The sequence below is a fragment of the Castor canadensis genome, chromosome 5 (genome assembly GCF_047511655.1).
Source record: "Castor canadensis chromosome 5, mCasCan1.hap1v2, whole genome shotgun sequence".
Lineage (NCBI taxonomy): Eukaryota > Metazoa > Chordata > Mammalia > Rodentia > Castoridae > Castor > Castor canadensis.
The window spans coordinates 174,088,940-174,110,844 of record NC_133390.1 but is presented as its reverse complement, the minus strand read 5'-3'; the positions used below and the strand labels follow the sequence as shown (position 1 = coordinate 174,110,844).

Genomic DNA, 21,905 nt, shown 5'->3' with positions numbered 1-21,905 from the left:
ATACAGTATTGTCTGTGGTTGCTGGGTATGAGGGCTAGAGTATAACTATCCTCTCCAGGACCTGGTAGGACTTTCCAGAATGTGACAGAGGGCCTGGGTCTGTCCCAGGAATGATGGTGGCCTTTAGGAGGCACTTCTAGACCTCTCATTAGGAATTTCTGGCGGGCCCCCTGACCAGCTGACTCAGAAACTACACAGTGATGGAGGGAGGAAGGAAGAGTTCCTGGGACTGTGCTCAAAATCGTCACTTCAAGTGTAACTGGACATCATCAAGGAAGGGCAAGTGTTATAGTCAATGAACTTTCAGAGAACCATGAGCTGTCCCTTGCAGCTCAGTAATGAAAATCAATTTCCATTGAGCAGGAGAAACCACTTCTCTGAAATAGGAATTTCCCCATTGGCTGTGACGTCACTAACGATTGCTCCTTACTTCTGAGTATCCTCTAAGTGTCTATTAAGAATATATAAAGCTGAGCTGCGGGTAGCTCAGTGGTGGAGTGCTTGACTAGCATGCCCTAGGCCCCAAGTTCCACACCTGACACCAAAATTAAATAAATTAAGTAATAAAAATGAATATATAAAGCATGTCGCACTAAACTCATAAGCTCTGAAATACATCCTTTTCTTCTTAAGCACACCTCCTGAGAGACAGAGAAAGAGAGAAAAGAGAACAAGGAGAGAAATAACTCACTAGCTGAAATAACAATGTGAGCCATCATTCACTGAGCACTTACTGCAGCCAGGCACAAGAAAGGCACCCAGCAGTGAGCAAAATGTATCTTCTCTTTGGAGCTTTGTCACCACCATCAGCTCCATCTCACTGGCCCTTCTTCCCATACACTGCTGTAATAGCCACTCTCCCCCTCGGAGATATCCTCCAGATTAAGGAATATTTCCAGCATCCTGAGATACTGTTTTTTAAAAAGGTGATATAAATGACGTGATGTATATGGGTGTTTATGTTAAAGGTATGAACCCCACCTGGGCCTCTAATCAGACCTGCATCACTGTGAAATTATTAAGCTCTCTAAGCACCAGAGGATTCTGTATGTGCTTTTTTTGGGGGAGAGGGAGCAGTACTCGGGTTTGAACTCAGGGCCTGGTACACTTGTGAGTACTCTATCATTTCAACCACATCCCTGGCCCTTTTTGCTTTTGTTATTTTTCAGGTACAGTCTCCCTTTTTTGCCCAGGCAGGCCTATACCTAGCTCTTTCTACTTATACCTCCCACATAGCTGGGATGACAGGCAACCACCACCATGCCCAGCTTTTTTTGTTGAGATGGGGGGTTTTGCTAACTTTTTGCCAGAGCTAGCCTGGAATCTCAGTCCTCCTGATCTCCATCTCCCAAGTAGATGGGATTACAGTTTTGTTCTTGACATTATGCTGAGGTGAAAACTAAATGGGAAAATTAATGTAAAACGTCCAACTCAGTGCCTCATTTAATCATAAGCCCTAGAAAAGTTCTCAATTGTGCACCATGTAACATGTGCTGCATATGTAAATTGCATTTTCTGTTGTATATTACACATAGTTTTTAACATAAGTTGCATAGGTTACATAAATTTATAGCATATTTACGTATCATATACTATATGATGAGTGTATATTTAATAGATGTAATGTATTATATAGAGATTGTATATTATAACTATTGTTTTTATTAACCTCTGAGGACAAACCTGAAATGACAGTGTTCAAGCTCAAGTCGAATGCAAAAGGTTTTCAAGAAACAAACTGTTTACAGGAGACTTACCAAGGAATGATTTGCAACAGTACAGTAACAATGACCCAGTCAAGTGACTGGAAGAGGAGGGCCGGTCCCTCACCTCCTCCTCCCTGGCTGCTAGTAGCTTTGGGTCAGCAGGAAACAATATGAGTTACTTTTAAATAATGAACAGGAATTTCCAATTCCCTTCCTCAGGTAGGAAAGTGAGTTCTATTCTTGGCAGCCCAGGACTCTAGACATCGGGTCAGCACATACATGCTTGCGAAGGATGGATTTCTCAAGGATGGGGTGGGATGGCTGGGGGTCCTGATGGGAAGTTGCCACTCTTTTGTGCAGGTGGGAGGGGGGTGTAAAAGAGGGTAAAGGGGTTAGAGGAGGCAGAGGGGTCAAGTGCAGCCATTGCCAGCCCTGCCCTCCAGGGCGTTTCATAACCACCTAAAGAGGTGAGGAAGGCCACAACTACTCTTTACTGACTGATGACTATTGGCAAGAATCAGCGTAGGCACTTCACATGCATCAATTCATTTATTCCTCATCACAGCCCACAACAGCCAGAAGGAAATTCTACAAACTCACTTGGCCCTCCGTGGCCCAACATTAAGATCCCCAAGGTTAAAAATTCCCTCTTTCATGCATTGTAGTAAGTTTCAAATCCTTCACAGGCTTAGAAAGCCAACTTTCCTCCAAAGGAAGCCCAGGCCAGGCTGGGAAAACCTGTCTCCCCCTTGGCAGGAGTCCGCAGCCTTCCCGGGCCGCACTCAAAGAACTCGCCCGCCCGGCATTGCGATTGTGCAAGCGCCGGGCTGCAGCGCAACCGGCTGCAGCCGCCGGGAAGGGGCGGGGAGGCGCTCCGCGCGCACCCGGTGACCTCGCTGCTGGATGCTCCTTCTCCGGAGTATCTCCGGGGTGGAGTCCGAGGTGTTCCCGCTCCGCAAGCAGTGCATCGGTCACCCGAGGCCCAGACGACCTCACTCACCTCGCTGACTCCATTCTCTTTCCATCCCCAACCCCGGCGACCCTATCCCTCGGGGCCTGGCCAGCCCTACTCAGCGTGCTCATTGGCCACCCAGGCCCTGCCCTGTCTCCATAAATACAGGGTCCCTGGGCACGGTAGAATGAAGAGGCACCTCAGAAAACGTTGGAGCCAGTGCCATCCCTTCTACCCTCCTTGACACTACCACTCTGCCGCTCCAGGCTCTGAAAGTCAGACTTGCAGACCAATAGACGGACCCACAGACTTCGCGATCCTATTCCCAGAGCCTCCAGACCTTGCGGCCAGCGCAAGACCGTCAGGCACCCGGCTCCCTAAGGCTGCCGCACCTTGCCTGCAGCGTCGTCCAGCATCCTCGCCAAATTCCCTCTGCTCCCTGCCCTCTTTCGCCTGCTCCATCATCTACTGGCCCCATTTGCCTCTCTTTCCCAGAATCTTCAAGCCCCCAAGTCCCAGGAGCTCCTCCTAACAACCTTGTCTCCTTTCCAGTCCCTGAGCCTTCCCGCGCCTCGCGTCTCTCCTGCCATCATGAGCTCTCCAATCCGCAAGCCGAGCTCCCTTGCCGCTTTCCTGGGACGGCTGCGAGGCCTCGAGCAGCCCCCCAGACCTGTGACATCCAGTGCGTCCACGCCCCTTCCACAGCGAGAGGTACCCTGCCCGCTGATGGCACATGGTGAGACGCAGAACTTGGCAGCCCTGCCCGGCCCTACTAAATGGCCACTGCTGGGCAGTCTGCTGGATATTCTTTGGAAAGGGGGCCTGAAGAAACAGCACGACACTCTGGTAAATACTTTGTTACGTCCTAATTCCCTCTTACTCCCAGCCCTGCGCTCCCTGTAGCGCTTCACACCCTGCAGAGGCGCGCGGCTCCGGGCGCACGGTGCGCTCCGGTTGCGGGGTTAGCCACAGAGGAGGCAGAGCGCGCCCGGCACCGCGCTGCGAGGATGCGCTCTAACTTCACGCTGTGCCCGGCGCGCTGCAGGCAGAGTACCACAAGAAGTACGGCAAGATCTTCCGGATGAAGCTGGGCTCCTTCGACTCGGTGCACCTGGGCTCGCCGCGTCTGCTGGAAGCGCTGTATCGCACCGAGAGCGCGTATCCTCAGCGGCTGGAGATCAAACCGTGGAAGGCCTATCGCGACTATCGCAAGGAGAGCTACGGGCTGCTGATCTTGTGAGTCCTGTTCGCAGCCTGAGGTGCCTGGAAATCAAGAGGGGGCAGGAGTTAGAATTCCCTGGGGTTGAAGATTTCTCGTGAAAGGTTACCAAAGCCTCAGGTGCAATTTGAGCTCTGGTATAGATCAGTGTTGGTCCCCGCAAGGCTGTACTGCACACCCGATGCGGGCTTGCTTTCTGGTGGAAATGACAAGTTAGAGTTGTACAAATTGTGGTGCTCAGACTCTTAATCTCTTTTTTGTAATGGAATTTGAACTCAGGGCCTCACGCTTGCTAGGCAGGCACTCTATCACTTGAGCCACCACACCAGCCCTTTTTTCTTTTCGTGTTGGGTATTTTCAAGATAGGGTCTCGCAAACTATTTACCTGGGCTGGCTTCCAGCCGCGATCGTCCTGATCTCTGCCTCCTGAGTAGCTAGGAACTAAGATTACAGGCGTGAGCCACCGGTGCTCGGTTCAGACAAAATTCCCTGAAATCCCTTGTAAACTCAAAAAAAAAAAAAAAAAAAAAAAGAGGAAAGAAGGAAGAGGGAAAGGGGAAGGAGGGGAGGAGGGGCAAGGGGGAAAAGGAGGACAGGGGAGGCGAGGGGAGGGTAGAAGAGAGGAGGGGAGGGCAGGAGAGATTTTTGACTGACAATCTTGCTGGAGAGGACTAGAGGTATGAACTAGATCTATAGGTACAAGCGGGATAAGGAGAGTGAGGGAGAGTGTCACATTTTAAATAACTAAATGCTACAATATGATACGATTCCTCTGCTTTTTAACCATTAGTATTTAACAAAGTAGAAGGTAGCACTGTTTAACTCCAAAATTATAATAATACTTAATAAGTGTATTTTTCAGGAGGTAATTACTGGCATTAAAACTATTAAGACAAGGAGTACCAGAAGCTGTGTAGCTCACTATGGGGCAAGTGCCTAAGGGTGCAAGATGGCGCCAGGCTTTTGACAACTCCAATGAATCCCTGACTGTTCCTTATTACTTGGGAATAATGGAAAAATTCCACATTCCAAGTGCTTTGTGAATGTGACACACAAACCAATTTGTTGAATTTCCTCAAACAAATTCCAGTTGTTGAGGATGAGTTCACATGCCTGCTCTTTTTGCTGGGAATTCAGGTCCCTGGCCTCTCTGCCCTACCCCCGACAAGGCCACATTGAAAGCCCTGAGCTCAGTTTATCTAGGCTTCACCTCTCAGGTGTAATCATGGACAAGAAAGAAAGGCACTTTTCCCCTAACGTCAAGACAGTTGCAAATATTCAATGCTCATGCTCCCTGCGTGTTTCCTGGTGTGGGTCTTAAAGCTCACTTGCTGGTACGACTCATGGAAAGGCTACTAGAGGAGTCTCTGCAGCTCCCGGCTTTCCATTCGCTCTAAATAGAATCCCGCTTCTCCTGCAGGGAAGGAGAAGACTGGCAGAGGGTCCGCGGGACTTTTCAAAAGAAGCTAATGAAGCCAACGGAAGTTATGAAGCTGGACAACAAAATCAATGAGGTCTGCAGACTGAAACCAGCTTCCCTGGGCTTCTTGGGGATGAGGGGGGAGGTTAACGGAGCTTCAAGTCACAGCTACAAAGTGCAGAGAGCAAAGCCTGCAATTTGAATGACTCAAGGCTGCTCTTTCTCCGTTCCATGCTGCATCCTCTTCCCCCAAACCCTTATTCCTCTCTCCTCCAACCTCATTTAAAGTCATATTGCAATTAGGGAACAGTTATGAACACAGACTTTGATATTCCACAGTCTTGGGTTAGAGCCCCTACCTTTTACCCCAAGCTATGGAAGCTGGATATGCCACTTAACTTTCTTAAACCTCAGCTACCCAATCTATAAAATGGGAGTAACAGCCCCCCCCCAACAGTTTGCTGTAGGATTAAATGAGACGATGCTTGTGAAGGTCTTAAGTAGTGACTTGGAGCTGGGTTTTGTGGTCTGAATAGGCGTCTACACAGCAAAGAAGGAGAAGAAAAGCATTCCCGAAGAGAGAGACTGGTATGCTGAAAATTTAGAGGAATGAAATGACATGATGTGTTCAGAGAATCAGTATTCAGGGCAGCTGGAGTGAGGCTTTCTCTGAAATGAGACGATGGTTTTCTACCATGCTAAGTGTTTGAAGGATATCCTTTAGCCAGCAGGGGGCCAGATGGGGGCATTAAGCCTATGGGAACCTCTTTTACTCCTGTTCACTTTGGAAGATTGTGAACTGGTTTGAGTGACATGGGATGGTATAGGCGAGGGATTACAGACTTAGAAGCTTCCAGAAGAAAGGCCATTAATGAAATAGTAAGGCAGGCTCAGCAAGGAGTTTAGCAAACAGCATAGTGCATGGCCTTCCTGGAGGGGACAGCTGCCTCAGCAAGTTCCTTTCATGGGGGACTGCACACCCAGTGTCACCTAGTAATTGTATTGTTGCTGTTGGCATTATTACCATTTTGATAATTCATGTGAAATCTCTTGATTTTTTAATGGTAACAAATTCAAAACTACTTTTTAATGCACTCTGAGCAAACTAGACATGCCCCTTGGTTATACTTGTAGGCTTTATGGTCACACATCCCTTGTTTCAGGGCCCAGCATGGCAAGTTATCAGCTATGTGTCCCTAGGCGAGTGACTTAGCCTCTCCCAGGCTCTGATTTCTCATCTGTGATAAGGGATTGCTGTGCAGAACAGCTAAGATAATGCACTTTGTACAGTACTTTGTCCTGTTTGAAGCTCATCAAATGTGATGTGGGGCAGTAGTCATTAAAAACTTTGGCTTTTGAAACTAGCATCTTGAGACCTTATGTGACTGCCTCAAGGTCACAGAGCTATTTAATGAGGGAGCTGCATCCAAAATGTTCAGATCTCCTGGCTCCACAGTCAATCTCCTTAACCACAAACCACCAATGAAGAGATGTGTTCTTGCCCCATATGGAAGTGGGGCTGGAGCCTGCCCGTCCTCAAGCTGTCATCCCGACAGGGCCATTTGGCTGATTCTGCTAAAAGGAGCATTTTCTTTTCTTAAATTGCCAGAATCACTTCTAAATCAAACACTGAAACATAAGCTTCAGGGTCACTGCAGGAAATAAGCCAGGACAGCACTGTGAGAGGAGGAGCTGGGCTCCTGAGAAGAAAGGGTAAAGAAGTAACCCTGCAAGAATGCAATGTAGCAAACCCTTTAGGTGACTCACTGACCTTGAAACTTTTGCTTTCCTTCCCTGCTGTTAAAATGTGCCTTTCCTGGTTGCTTTCTTTTAAGGTCTTGGCTGATTTCATGGGCAGAATAGATGAGCTCTGTGATGAAAGAGGCCATATCGAAGATTTATACAGCGAACTGAACAAGTGGTCATTTGAAAGTAAGTTACCTCCACAGTCTTGTCCACTCCATTATGTAAGCAGTTTGGGGAACACAGTGCTCTCTGTTGACAGCTCCTCTGTAATGATACCTTACTTCCGATTAGGGAGAGGCCATCCAAGCCCCCTTAATGCTTCTTTTAGGCATTTAAGTTGTGCTTTTCACTATGGGTTATTTATGAAGTCATTCAACAAGCATTTGTTAAACAACTGCTATGTGCCGGGCACGGTGTTTGATACGAGGGACACAGCAAGGAACACAATAGGCAGCATCATTGTGTTCATGAGGTTTTCATTCTAGAGTGACAAGTAACAAGAAAACACATTCCAGTAAGTACTTTGCCACAGAGTAAAGGAAAAGAATAAGGGAGCGAAGAAAGAACAGAAGAGAGGGGCTTAAGTGAGAGAAGTCCTGTGGTAAGGAGCCATGCCCATCTGAAGGAAGGGAAGTGTCTTTGAGTGTTCCAGACAAGGAAGTCAGGAAGTGCAAGTGTTCTGAGGCAGAACCATGAGCGCTGTGTTTGAGAAGCTTCAAGGATATTGGTGTGAGCAGACTGTGATGGACAGAACAGAGGTTGTGAAGAAGACAAGGTCAAAAAGAAGGCAGACTCCAGGTCTGGCAGAACGAGCAGGTCCCAGAAAGAACTTGCACTGTTATTCTGATTCAGATAGGGAGCCATGGAGAGTACCCACTTAGGGAGGCATCCAGTCAGACCTCTCTCTGGACGTTTTGCTGGTGAGGATGCAGCAGGAGAGGAACGATGGCAACACAGTAGGTTAGTGCCTGACTGAGGGAGTTCGGGGGTGTGGCAGTCCTCAAGGTCCCCCCTAGGCTAGGCTCCATCAAGTGACACTTTGCAGAGGTGATGTCTTGTCAGCTGAGACCTGACAGATGAGCCAGAGTTTACCGAGTGCAAAGCGAGGGAAAGGGGAATAATCCAAGCAGGCAGGAGGAAGACAGAGTATCATGCTGAAGGGACAGACACAAGCCATGGGCAGCTGGAGCACTTCCCCAAGAAGAGGAGTGTGGGGGGACTGAGGATGGCAGAGGACAGCAGCCAGCTCCAGGGAGGTCTTTGATCTAGGACCAGGAGTTAGGATGTTAGTCTGAGGTAGTTGGGAGCTATAATAGTGTGTTAGCAGATGGCATGCTAACACACTAGGTCACTTGGGCTGCTGATGGCAGGGCTTGGAGAGGCATTTGTACTGACAGTCTCCCCACCACCCAACCTCATTAGCCATGAGGAAAGCAGAGAGACAATTTCCCCCCTCGGTCTCTGGCCAAAACTGGCTCATGTGATTACCATGGCTGAAACAAGAAAAGCTGGGACATCAGGGAACAAGATTGTCCTCAGAGTCCTAAATCAGGACTCTGTTGTTCTGCTTAAGGACTGTTGTCCTTAAGCCTAAATAATTTTGGGATTCTCTTAGGGAAGAAGTTGGGGGTGATGAATATTGGGTAGGCCATTAACAATGTCTGCCACACACCTTACCAGTGATCAACTTTGGCAAAAGAAGACATTACAGGGGAGATTCATCCATGTATAAAGAACTGGCTAAATTCTGTGGCTTCAATTTGCAATGTGCACTCCCAAAAACTCCCAGCCAATGGGAAAACAGCGCCTGGCTGAGTCTGCCTGTACTTAGTGGATCTGAAATACCAGAACAAGGGATAAGTGCTATGCTAAGTGCTCTTAAACAACTCTTTTATTAGCTACTAAATGTAGATATTCGTAAGCAAGAAAGTATTATTTTAATCTGTATACATTGTGCTGAACAGGTGTTTCCCAAATTTCATCCATGCACATATCACACCTAACTGCAAGCTTCCTATATATCTAGCACGTAGTTATGGAACGCTTTCTCTCTGATCAAAGTTTATCTTGGAGAAAAACTTATGACACTTCCATAAATTCACAGCCAGATCAGCACCACAACTAGAAAACTGCAAAAATAAGAAATAGTGGTATTTTTTAAACCCCATGGACCATCTGGAATATCGCACATACTGCCAGTGCTCTCCATGCCATGAGTTGTGGAATAAAAATGAGGTCAACTTCAAAAGCTGATCAGGATGAGTGAGTTCAGAAAATCTGGATGCAGTTGGAAAAGCCCTGGATCTGCACTGACTGGGCAAGGTGCCCCTCTCTTCTGAGCTACATAACTTTAGACCAATGGTTCATTCTCTCAAGACAGGTTCCTGGTTTGTAAATCAACAATGAATTACCCACCTATCAAACCATGCTTCCTGTGATCCTGAATCATAAAAGAAAACAGTTATGGGAGATCATTTTTACGACATGTTTAAATGGGCACATAGTAGGCATATTATGGAACAGGTATTTTATCAGGGATGTTAGTGACATTGTGAATGTCATTAGTCTTCGGAGATTACCACATAGTATTTACTTGTGAAATGTCATGAGGGCTAAAAGTTATTTTCAAATGGTTCAACACACAAGCACATACAGAGTTACATGTAAACAAACCCATACTGGTAAAGAGAAAGAAATTGGAGCAAAATGCTAATGATTACTGCATCTGAATTTAGAACACTTGGGTATTTATTGCACAGTTGAGAATTTTATCTTTAAAAAAGTTGCACCTAAGTAAAATGATTAAATGTAAAAAGCATCTATCAGGCACTACCCTGTACCTGGCAGGTCATGGTTGCTCAGTGGTAACCCCTCCCTCCCTGCCCTTCTTCTGAATAGGGTGTCCATTGGCAGTGTTTGGCAGCAGAACCCAATAAAGAATCCCACAGCACTGCTGAGTTAAAGGCAGGACAGAGTCCTGACCTACACCACCTTTGCCCTGGATCTTTGTGTGACCGTTAGAGCCAAGGACAGTATATCTCTGACCAGGAGGTCCTGAGGGAGGGTGGGTCATTGCATTGAACCTGGAAATAATCTTGTTCTTAGGATGTTTGCCTTTCCTAGATGTTCTTGGACTTCAGCTTTTGTTTCTTCTGAGGAAAGTCCACACTCTTATGAGACATAGAATTACATCTTTGATAGCCAATTAATCAGAGACCCTAGAGTCACTGTAAGTGTTTAACAGTGAGCATTATCTTAAATAACAGGCATCTGCCTCGTGTTATATGAGAAGAGATTTGGGCTACTTCAGAAGCACACAGGGGAAGAGGCTTTGAACTTCATCATGGCCATCAAAACAGTAAGTGTCCTCCTTAGGACAGCCAAGTCCCATAGGACGGACCTTTTATAGAACTTAGCATGTAGGTGCCATTCTGTCTCCAGGGAGTGAAACCTTGTTTCAATAGTTAATTTCTTCACTTTCATGTGTATGTTTTAATATTTGTCCAAGTGTAGATACAGATATCGTAAAGAATCATGTTAAATCCATCGTTTCTTTATTTAGGTGAGGTTATTTTTAATCAAATGAAATTTTATTTTATATCTATTTTAAGTATTCCAGTTAATGGTCAGTTGATTATAAATTTGTTTTAATTTTATTCATATGTGCATACAATGTTTGGGTCATTTCTCCCCCGATTATAAATATTTTTAAAGTGCCTGAAATTTTTCAGTTTTTAAATTTTTGAATGGCTTAGGTGGTGCATGGATATAGTAAACACTATGAAATTGATTTCAGAATCAAGAAAGAGGAAATTATTAGAAAATTGAACTGAATATGAATATTACAGTTCCTCTTCTTCTCCTCCTCACTGTCCTCCTCCTCCTCTCTGTTTATTTACTTAATTCACAGTCAGGCCATAAGACCTAACGCTTTTTATTAAACGCACAGTGTAAACCCATCTCAAGATGACTTCTGATATTGCACTAGATCTGGGGTGTAGGAGGGCTTGGGGGGTCCTTTGAATGCCAGCTTTCCAGGGCACTTCTGTTCAGTATGAACAATGACAAGCGCCTGTGTTTCTCACAGATGATGAGCACGTTTGGGAAGATGATGGTCACCCCAGTTGAATTTCACAAGAGCCTCAACACCAAGGTCTGGCAGGACCACACATTGGCCTGGGACACCATTTTTAAATCAGGTAAGAGGGCTGCTGCACACATGCCACCACCAGAACCCCAGAGACCCTGTCTCTGCAGCTGGGGAAGATCTGTAGTGATCTTCTTGGTCTGACCACCTTGATCTCCCATGGAGTTGTCCCTCCTGATTCACACACAGGAATGTAGACAAATTCTAAGGAAAAGGCAGGAAATAGCCATGTAGTCTTCTCTGGGAAGTAAAAGTGATTAAAAGCAAGAGTTTGAAGTCAGAGCCCCAGAGTTCCCCGTGTGTGCCAAGTGGCCAAAAGCACCACCATTTTATCCTTTTGCCCTGTCTCTGAAAGAGATAAATAATTATAATATGTACCTCTGTAACTGTTTCTGGACCTGACTTAGAAACAGTAAACAGCAGGCATATCACAATATCTAGGTGTTTAGAGCTACTTCTGCATGGCTGAGGGAATATTTGTTGCTAGAGATCGCTCACACATATCCACTTAAACCCTACAACAAACCTGTATGGTAGGTCCTTCTATCAGCCCTGAGTGATACACCTGAGATGCACTTGAATAACTTCCCCAAGACTACATGCTAGGTGTGCAGCCACGCAGGACTCAAATGATAACTGCTATTCCATGTGAGGTGATCATCACCACCACCATCATTGTTCTGAGTCCAGTAGTAAGAATTAAAGTGAAGGGTACATGTTCTTAGAAGGTACTTTATAAATGCCACAAGTCTTTACCTTTATTGTCAAATGCATGCACAGTGTACCTGTGAGTGTACATGTGTGTGTGCTTAGCAATATCTGGGTCCAAGTTCTGACCCCATTCTCACTTTCTCTCATGCTGATCTCTCCCAAGCTCTGAGTCCTTACTGGTCAAAATGTGACTGCAGACCTGGAGATGTGGCTTAAGCTGTAGAGTGTCTGCTTAGCAAGTGCAAAGCCCTGAGTTCAGACCCCAGTACCACCAAATAAATTAAGCTCAAAATGTGACTGCAGTCCAGTTGCATCTCTGCCACCTGATAGCTTGTTAGAAATGCCAACTTCCAGACCTCCCCAGCCTCCAACTTAGTACCTGCATTTTAAGAAAATGCCCATGGGACCTGAGAAGCCTTGTGTGAGTGGGCATTCACAAATCCTTGCTGGCTTCACAAGAAGACAACACTTACTGATTTAGCAACCTGGCTGTGTCCCTGAAGCCTCTTTAGATATGGCAAGAAGGACCAGGAGAGCTGGGTGCCAGTGGCTCACACCTGTGATCCCAGCTCCTCAGGAGGCAGAGATCAGGAGGATCGCAGTTCAAAGCAAATAGTTTGGAAGACCCTATCTCAAAAAAAGCCTTCACAAAAGAGGGCTGGTGGAGTGCTCAAGGTATAGGCCCTGAGTTCAAATCCCAGTACCACAGGAAAAAAGAGAGAGACCAGGAGTTTTTTCTTCCCATGAGTCCTTTCCTCATCCTAACTTTCACCTGGCTTCTCTGTTTTTCTTCTCACTAGTCAAATCTTCTGTCAACACCCGGTTAGAGAAACATTCTCAGCAGCCTGGAGCAGATTTCCTATGTGACATTTATCACCACAATCAGCTTTCCAAGAAAGAATTGTATGCTGCGGTCACAGAACTCCAGCTGGCTGCGGTAGAAACAGTAAGTGTGGGCTGGGGTGAAGTTTGCTACATAAATTGTGCAATTTTTTTCGTAATGAATTTTAAGTAGTCATTCAACTCACTCTTTCCACCATGACTAGCTGAGTATTAACCTAACAAAACTAAAAGGTCTTCTACTGCACTCAGTGGGAGATGCAAGGCCTGGCTTCTTGTACTTAAACACATAGCAGGAAGACTTCACATGCTCCAGGGACCAAATTCCAGAGGAGGATCTGACCAGGGTCATAGCAGACATGAAAACTCCTATGGGAACTTGGAAGCAGCAAAGCTTATGCCCTTGCAAGATAGATTCTAAAAAACTAGATGTATTTTAGGTCATTGTACATCTTTCCTCAAAGTGCCTACCTGGTAATGTTTACTATAAAAATATTGACATACTATCTTTTAGACCAATAATATTTTTTTCTGCTTAAAATTATATACATAATGAGTTTGGGACAGCTTGATCTTAACTGAAATGCAACAGTTGATTTTAAGCTATAAAATTCTGTCTCTGGTGCAGTTGATACTCTTAGTAGATAGTCCATGCAGCCAAGATCCAAACACAAAACCAACATATTCTTTCAGATGTTTTTAATTTTCTTTGATTCACTTCTTGAGCTATCGTTGGAGTGACACACATTAACATTCCTTGGAGGTCCGAAATCACATACACTTCAAAGTCTCTGAGCAGAATGCAATCCAGTGCATTTTTTTTCACATTTCCTCTTTTCCTAGTGTTTCTGGTCCAAAAAAAAAAGTAGGGCTTCCTACATCAGCAAACAGCATCCTTCTCATTTTCTCTCTTGCTCCAGGAGGCTGGCAAAGGCAGGAACTCATGCTGGCTCTCTCGCTGTCCTATTGAGTGGCAATCCTGTCCTTAGAGTGGTAGAAGTACAGCTCATCCACTTTCCTTCTTTCTTCTTTTTAAACTGGTGTGTGAGCTCTGTGAGGGCAGTGACTTAGTTTTGTCCAGTGCTGTACTCCCAGGACATGGAACAATAATTGGCGCAGAGTAGATGGCCAATAAACACTTACTGAATAAGTGAAGGATGTTGAGAAATTTAAAGTATCTAGTGTACGCCAGGGACTGTTGCAGGTTTTTGATAGTTCACCACAAACCAGAGACAAAGTCCTCCTCCTTACAGAACTCGTGCTGGTGGGGAAGACAAACAACAGACATGTACACAAATAGATATGATTTGTGTTAGACAGTGGTATGGGTCATGGGTCATGGACAAAACCATCCCGGGGTGTGACAGAGAGCAATGGAGATGGAAGAGGTGGGGGAGGTGGGGTGGGTGGGGGATCACTCTCTGAGGAAGAAATACTGGAGCTGATTCTGGAATGAGGGAAAGGAGCCAACCATGGGGAAACCTGGTGGTAGAAAAGCACCCAAGTAGGGGATCCAGCATGGACAAAGGCCAAGGATCAGAAAGAGGGAGAGAGAGCTAGAGAACCAGCGAATGGGATCAGAGTTGAGAGTGGAGAGTCAATGGGCAGGGTTAGCCAAGTCTTGTAAGCCTTGTTAAGGAGTTGGGATTTATTACACCTGTGATGGGGAGCTCTTGGAACAATTGAAGCAAGGGAGCCACCTGATCAATTTGACAAGTGGACTCTGCAACCAGAGTGGAGTGGTGGACAATGAACTTAGCAGAAGGAAGGTAGAAGCAGGAGGTCAGCTAAGGAGATGGGTCTCCTCTCTGGGAGGTCAAGCCAGGATAGCCTGTGCCCTTGAGGTTTTCTAGCCACTTCCCCTTGATTCAAGCCTGCAGTTTTCCTAACAGGCCTAGACTAACATGGCTTTGGAAAAAGCTACAGTAATCTGGCTTTGGGGAGCTCTATTTTGCACTTGTGGTAAGGCACTTACTGATATGCTTGTACACTTCATCCATTTCTGTTTTAGTCCCGGTTATTCTGAAAGTCACATTTAGAGAATCAGAGGAATTTGACTGCCTTTAATTTGGTGGCTGCACCTCTTCCTGTCCTACAAATGGGACTCTAATAATAACGCTATCCCTGGTTTATTTGCAGCTCAGACCCAGTCCTTTCATACGAAGAGGCCTGCTTTGGTGGCCTCATCTTCCAAAAATAATAAATAACCATTGGTTCTGACCCATTTGCACTTTGCTCCCTTGTGTGAGTGGCACATGGCACTTAGCAACAGCGCCTTCGTGTCTGCCCAGGGAGGACACAGTGACCATTTTCAGGGGAATATTTGGCTTAACTTAGCTAAGAAATGCCTATGACACTAGTTCATATGACTCCTGGTGGTGGATATTGTGTCACTAAACAATATAATGGCTGGTTCCGCCAATAGCTTTTTCCTCCCATTGCCTTTGGAAAGCAAACAAAGGTGGCCTCTTGAAAGGCCATTGGCCTTTGTCAGAAACTGTGGCTGGGGCCTCGAAGTACTTAACTGGATTCTAAAATTTCTTCTTTCGATGTTGGCAACCTCCTACAAGGACTCTTCGCATGTGGCTAAAAAACCCCGATCATATCTCTCCATTTTTGTGGTAACTCTTTAGGGTGTGTCCAAAAGAGCTTTTAAATTCCAGAAAAGCAGCACATTTGCACTGCAAAATGTTTTTTAAAGACTCTTATTAGCAACCCTCCAAGGATTGCTGTCTCTCTCTTTAATTTTTACATCAATTTTTTCACATTACCCAATTTTTCAATTTGAGATCACCATAGATTGACATACAGTCCTAAAGAAAAATAGAGAGGGCTTCTTCGTCTCCTTCATCTTGTTGTCCCCAGTTGTAACATCTCACATAGCAGCAAGACATTATAAACCTTGAAATTGGCTCTGACACAATCCACCAATCTTATTCATTTCATCAGTTGTACATGCATTCATTTGTGTTCAAACAGTTACTGGGTCAAACTATATTTCAAATACCCCAATGCAACTGATTATTTCAAAGGATTTATTTTGATTCCCCCTATAAATAAGCTATCCTGAGTTGATACACTTTGCAAAATAAATCTGATTTTTCATATATGGGATTTGCATATGGCACAGCAAATAAAAATATTACTCTATCTGCAGAGCAAGGTGTAGGCATCAACTTTAGTTCAGTTAAGTAATAATGATGATGATGATGATCATTACACAAACTCACATCTGTGTTGATTGGCTTTCAGACAGCAAACAGCTTACTGTGGATTCTCTACAATTTATCCCGCAACCCCCAAGTGCAACAAAGGCTTCTTAAGGAAATTCAAAGCATAGTGCCTGAGAATCGAATGCCTGGTGCAGAAGACTTGAGGAAAATGCCCTATTTAAAGGCGTGTCTGAAAGAATCGATGAGGTGAGTGCATTTGTCTAAACCCAAATGCAAATGTTAGGAAACTGTTCTCTTCAATACATAACAAGGACATCCCACTCATAGACAACTCCTCTAATTGATTACAAACTTTTTACCCAACTGGAGGAGAGAGCCTTGTGAACATATTTCTTTTTCTATTACTCATTTCCTATTTGGGAAAATTCTATTAAGTCTTGGACAGTTAGTGTCCTCCCCTTTAAATCAATAACAATAGCACTCTAATGGATGTTATCAGCACTAATGAAAAGCAGGAAACAATTGCAAGATTTGAGTCGATAGCTGAGCAAGAGAACCATATTGTTCTAGAGTAAGGCAGAGATGTCTTGTTTTTGAGCTCTGGTATAAAACAGTCTTTGAAAATTCTTTACATACCCTTTCTGGAAAGCAAAACTCACCACATTCTGGGTTGGAAGGAAACACTTCTAACTTCATGAAGGAGAGATAGAAAACATGGAACAGCATCAGGCTTGGGACTGAAGTATGAAAACATATGCATTGAAGTCTGGAATGAAACACAGGAAAACCATCACTCACAACTACTCACCAGCCATGTCCTGGGAACCTAACAATGCAATAACATAAGAAAAAGGAACAAGAGACATAAATATGGGGAAGAAGGAGACAGGGCTCCTTTATGAAGAGTCATGATTATGTTTTCCTTTTAAGTATGAACCTGTGCAGCACTTGGTTAGCTGGTTAGCACAATCTGCAACCAGTCAACACTTCAGACAGAATGTCACCGATGGCCATCACCATGACAATTTTGTTTTTTTTCAGGATTACCCCTAGTGTACCATTCACAACTAGGACTCTTGACAAGACCACAGTTCTGGGTGAATATGCTTTACCCAAAGGAGTAAGTAGAACCTCTCCATCTGTACCTCACACTTTTCAAACAATTCATCAGCTCTCCCTGAGACATTTTAGCAGGAGAGCATTAGTTCTGGAAATCTGTGCAGGACAGGGCACAGTTGACATGTCACTCAGTACAGAGTTAGAAAAAAAGGGCTATGGAGGAGACCAGGATTCAGTGCCACCTTGATCTCTGTGATCTTCAGTGAATTACAAAGTGAGTGTGAACTTCAACTTCTTCATTTGTTAAAATGGGCAGGAAAACAGACCCTTCTACAGCAGGTGGTTGGGGAAACGGGCAGCAAAATTTAAAGGTTGACCTGACATATTTTCAGCCTCAATGCATGTTGTCAAACATCATTATGACATATTCGTGGGTTATTTTTTTCACCTTTGTAAATTTTTCCATTCAAATATTCTCTTCTGCTTATTTTTAATGTTGTTTATTTTCTACGTGTTTTTAGACAGTGTTGATGCTAAATACCCAGGTTTTGGGGTCCAATGAAGACAATTTTGAAGATCCACATCAGTTTAGACCTGAACGTTGGCTTCAAACAGATAAAAAGATCAACCCCTTTGCCCATCTTCCATTCGGCGTTGGAAAAAGAATGTGCATTGGACGCCGATTGGCTGAGCTCCAGCTGCACTTGGCTCTTTGCTGGGTAAAATCCTTATTGGATTTCTGCAGTCATGTTCTGTGCTATTCCACACAGCAGGGGCAAGAGGGGTAATTCTGCTCTTTTGCATATTATATGTGTTCCAGATCATCCGCAAATATGACATTGTGGCCACAGACAATGACCCTGTGGAGATGCTGCACCTGGGCATCCTGGTGCCCAGCAGGGAGCTCCCCATCGCTTTCTGCCCACGGTAGGATACTCAGGTCAGTATCTGCATTGTTCATGGATCCTCTGCAAGGTGCTGCAAATGACAGTGGATTTGAATCCTTGCCCACCCTTGACTCTGGTGACCTCAAGAAGTTACTTAACCTCTCTCCCTCCATTTGTTTCAAATAGGGACTGAAACAGTCTCTGTCACGGGAGGTTGATATGAATACCAAATTGAAATGACTATTGGAGCCTGGTATCAAACAAGCACACAGGAAATTCTAGCTGCGACTTCGTGTGTGGACAGCACAGGGTGACAGGGTTTTCTGTGAAGGGCCAGGTGGGCCATAAACTCTCTATCATATCCACTTCAGGGTGCCCTGAGAACTGGAAGCAGCCACAGACAATCACTGCAATTGATGGGCTTTTGTATTCGCTTCCTTATTGCTGACAAAGCAAATTGCTAATATTTGGGTTAAACACGAGTTTATTACCCTGTAGTCCTATAGGTTGGATGTCTGATGTGACTATTTAACCGGACTAAAATCAAAGTGTCGGCCAGGCTGCATTCCTTTCTGGAAGCTCTAGGGGAGAATGTGTTCCCTTGCTAATTTGAGTTGTTGAAAATTTGGATCATTATGGTTATAGGGCTGTAGTCCCCATTTTATGGCTGCTATCAGTTGACAGCCTCCCCAGCTTCTAGGGTCTGCCACAATCCTTGGCCCGTGGCTCCTTCCTCCATCATGAAGCCAGCAACAAACCCCTGAGTCTCTTGTGCTTCTGATCTCTTCTCCTTCTAGGGTCCCACCTCTCTGACAAGTTATTATCCAGGATCATCTAGCTCCCTGTCAAAGTCCTCAATCATACCTGCAAAGTCCCTTGTGCCATGTAAGCCAAAAAACTCACAGGTTCTAGCTGGGCACGGGTGGCTCATGTCTATAATCCTAGCTACTCAGGCGGCAGAGATCGGGAAGGTCACGGTTTGAAGCCAGCCCTGGCAAATAGTTCCCAAGACCCTATCTTGAAAAACCCTTCACAAAAAAAGGGGCTGGTGGAGTGGCTCAAGGTGAAGGCCCTGAATTCAAACCCCAGTACCACAAAAAAAAAAAAAAAATCCCACAGGTTCTGAGTATTAAAGCATTGACATTTGGAAGGCCATAAAACATTATAGAATGCTTGTTGTTGTTTAATAAAGTGGGCTGTATTTGGCCCCGGGGTCTTGGTTTATGTCAGCTAAAGACATATGATATAAAGGTGTACATTTGTAACCTGCATATGTGCAAGGTAATGCTTTTACCAGCAGTGTGCCTTTTAGTACCTTTTCTAACCACAGACAAGTTCTCATGTCCCTTTCACAACTTCTGTCACATCCATATGCCAATACTATTTATTTAATTGAGTTGTTTTCTTTCGGTTAATGGGATTTTAGTCTTAACCTAAGCAATCATTCCTTTAACAAAATGAGTTGTAAGTCTAGTGATTTTCTCCAAATACACATCAAAATATTCTCAAAACTACTGAAGGGACCCAAAGTCAGGCTGAGAAACCTCTTAACATCATGTTACATGCGATGATGACATTTCCAGCATGCAGCTTTGTAGAAATTATGTGCTCAGATCCAAACACAGCCTCCGTCATTCTGCCTTTTCAGCTGTGTCCCTAGAATCCACCCAGAGCTAGTTGCTCTTTGCCAGTTGCAAGGGAAGCAGCCCCTGCAGTGGGCAGGTTATCACAGGACCATGCAGTCACAGATGAAGTTCCCGAATGAGGCCCAAATGAATACTTCATTATTCTGCCCCAAGTGTCTGGCATCACTAGGAAATTTGCCAAATTTCTGACCAACAGAGTTGAATGAAGCAGAATAATTGAAGAAATCTAGCTTAAGCATGGGACCCCCCCAGTCTTCCCCAGACTATACGCATGTTCCATGTGGCTAGCCACACCTTTGGCCAGAAGCCATGATAATTTAGGTTTTAGCATTTAGTTTTGCTAATAATCTCTCTCATTTAAATGTCCTTCTGTGACACATCACTGGAGTGTGCTTTGTTTTCCAGATGTTTTTCAGTAAGATCAAGAAGAGTAATCTTGGACTGGAGGTATGGCTCAAGCAGTAGAACACCTGCTTTGCAAGCACAGAGCCCTGAGTTCAAGCCCCAATTCCACCAAAAAAAAAAAAAAAGAAGAAGAATAAAAGAAGAGCAACCTCAAAACCCAGCACATGCAACAACATAGAAAGGACACGCAGGCCCGGGTGCTTGCAAGCTTTCTTCTACATGGCTGCTTTAGAAGCTATAGTAATACATGACAGTGTTTACTGACCACATCCAACTCAGGGAAGCGGTACAAGTGTTGGAATGCCAGGCTGGTTTGCCCGGACCCAGTGTCAGCAACAGCCTCACTTCTGTGCAATTGCTCATAGCCTGTTGTCTTGAGCATCTTCCATGAGGTGAAAGGGAGGCTGGGCACTTGCCAGTGAGTCTGGTAAAAGTTCACTGTGGAGTCTGTAATTCTCCAAAGTAAGTTTACACTTCATAATGAAAGACCTACTACAGTTAGATTGTCTGAGATTTGGGATAACTCTGGCAATCCACTTGATGTAAATCTGCTTCAGGTAGTAGTTGGGAAAATACTTGCTTAATAATATAAGCAAAGCTAAATATTGATTAAAATAATCAACCCCTCATAAAACTGCTTCTTCCTGCATAAAAGTGGAAACATTGGGAAATTAGACAAATCTTCAAAAAGTCAAAATTTCTTATCTAAAAATACTTTAATGACTTACTATGGCATCATTTCATCAAAGGAACCTGAAATTTTTTATTTCATTAGTATCTCTTCTTTACGGATTGGAGTGTGGATGAATCAACAATGTCTAAATTGTTCCTGTGTAGGCGTGTGTGTGTGTGTGTGTGTGTGTGTGTGTGTGTGTGTGTGTTATAGTGGCCATTTGCTTCTGTCATGTTTTTATAAAGGTATATGGAACTGAGTTAAGATCTGGGGTGCAGGACAATGTTCTGAAGTCCAGTCATAGCTTAAGAACATCCATCATGACTTTAAGAAAGTGACTTTTCACACCTTAATTTTTTCATCTATTCAATGGGACATTAAAGTGTATATACATTTTCTTGTTATTTGAACCTCTTGGAAGAGCATGATCTTATAAATGCAAAATACACAGAGATGCATGCAATATGTACAAAACTGACAAACTGTTTACATATGGTTTACACATATTTGTACTTATTCTTTTCCTGAAAGCTTACTATATATTTGATTTTAAAAATTTCTCAATTTTGGTTATATTTTTAGAATAATTCTGAAGAATACATTTATGTCTTTGTATTTAAACAAATATGTGCATATTGCTAAAGTGGGTAAATGCTTTTTCTCTGCTGTAAAATTATTTTTAGAATTATAAGTCCACATGTGTTGTCAGATTCCATCCGTGTATCTTTGAATTCTCTGAAAGTAAGAATAAATTTTTTTAAATATTTGTTGTTTCCTTTTCATTGCATTTTGTATGACAAGATTTTAAAAATTCAAACTTTTTCTGACTAGTAGAAATTTTTCTTATGCGGCCATCTTAAATTTTAGCCTGATATCACAAATCTACTCTTACAAAAATCTGGAATTTGATAGCAGTTTTACTGAAAGATGGCTCTTTGAATCACAAAATAACATTCCAATTTCTGCTGCTTAAATATTTTTCAAGTCCATTCACTTCTGCCTCCAGCACTACCTCCATCACACTGGCAGTTGCACTAAGATCTCTCGCCTGGACCACTTCAGTAGCTCCTGACAGCACCCATCCTTTGACATTTGCCTTACTGGTCTCTTCAAAACCCAAACCCAACTCTACTCACCCCTGTCTTGAGGCTTCCCGTGGCTCTCACATGAAGATCCAGCTCTGTAAGCTGGTGTGGTCCCACCAACCCCAGAGCATCTGCTCACATCATCCAACCCCAATGCCTCTGGACTTGAGCCACACACAGGCTTCTGCAGTTTCGTCTATTTCCCGACTGCCATGCTGCCATGTTCCCATGATTAC

At 44.2% G+C, this 21,905-nt stretch overlaps 1 protein-coding gene across 1 annotated transcript; it reads left to right on the top strand.

The window, feature by feature from the left end:
* Positions 1–2,675: 2,675 nt before the first annotated feature.
* Cyp24a1 (cytochrome P450 family 24 subfamily A member 1) lies at positions 2,676–21,350 on the top strand. The gene is made up of 12 exons (XM_020176788.2): positions 2,676–3,504; positions 3,704–3,894; positions 5,298–5,391; positions 7,133–7,229; positions 10,310–10,401; positions 11,131–11,242; positions 12,702–12,847; positions 15,994–16,160; positions 16,956–17,034; positions 17,495–17,692; positions 17,794–17,913; positions 19,912–21,350. Exons 1-11 carry the CDS (start codon positions 3,250–3,252, stop codon positions 17,902–17,904), a joined length of 1,542 nt encoding a protein of 513 aa, XP_020032377.2. The 5' UTR covers positions 2,676–3,249; the 3' UTR covers positions 17,905–17,913; positions 19,912–21,350.
* Positions 21,351–21,905: the final 555 nt, after the last annotated feature.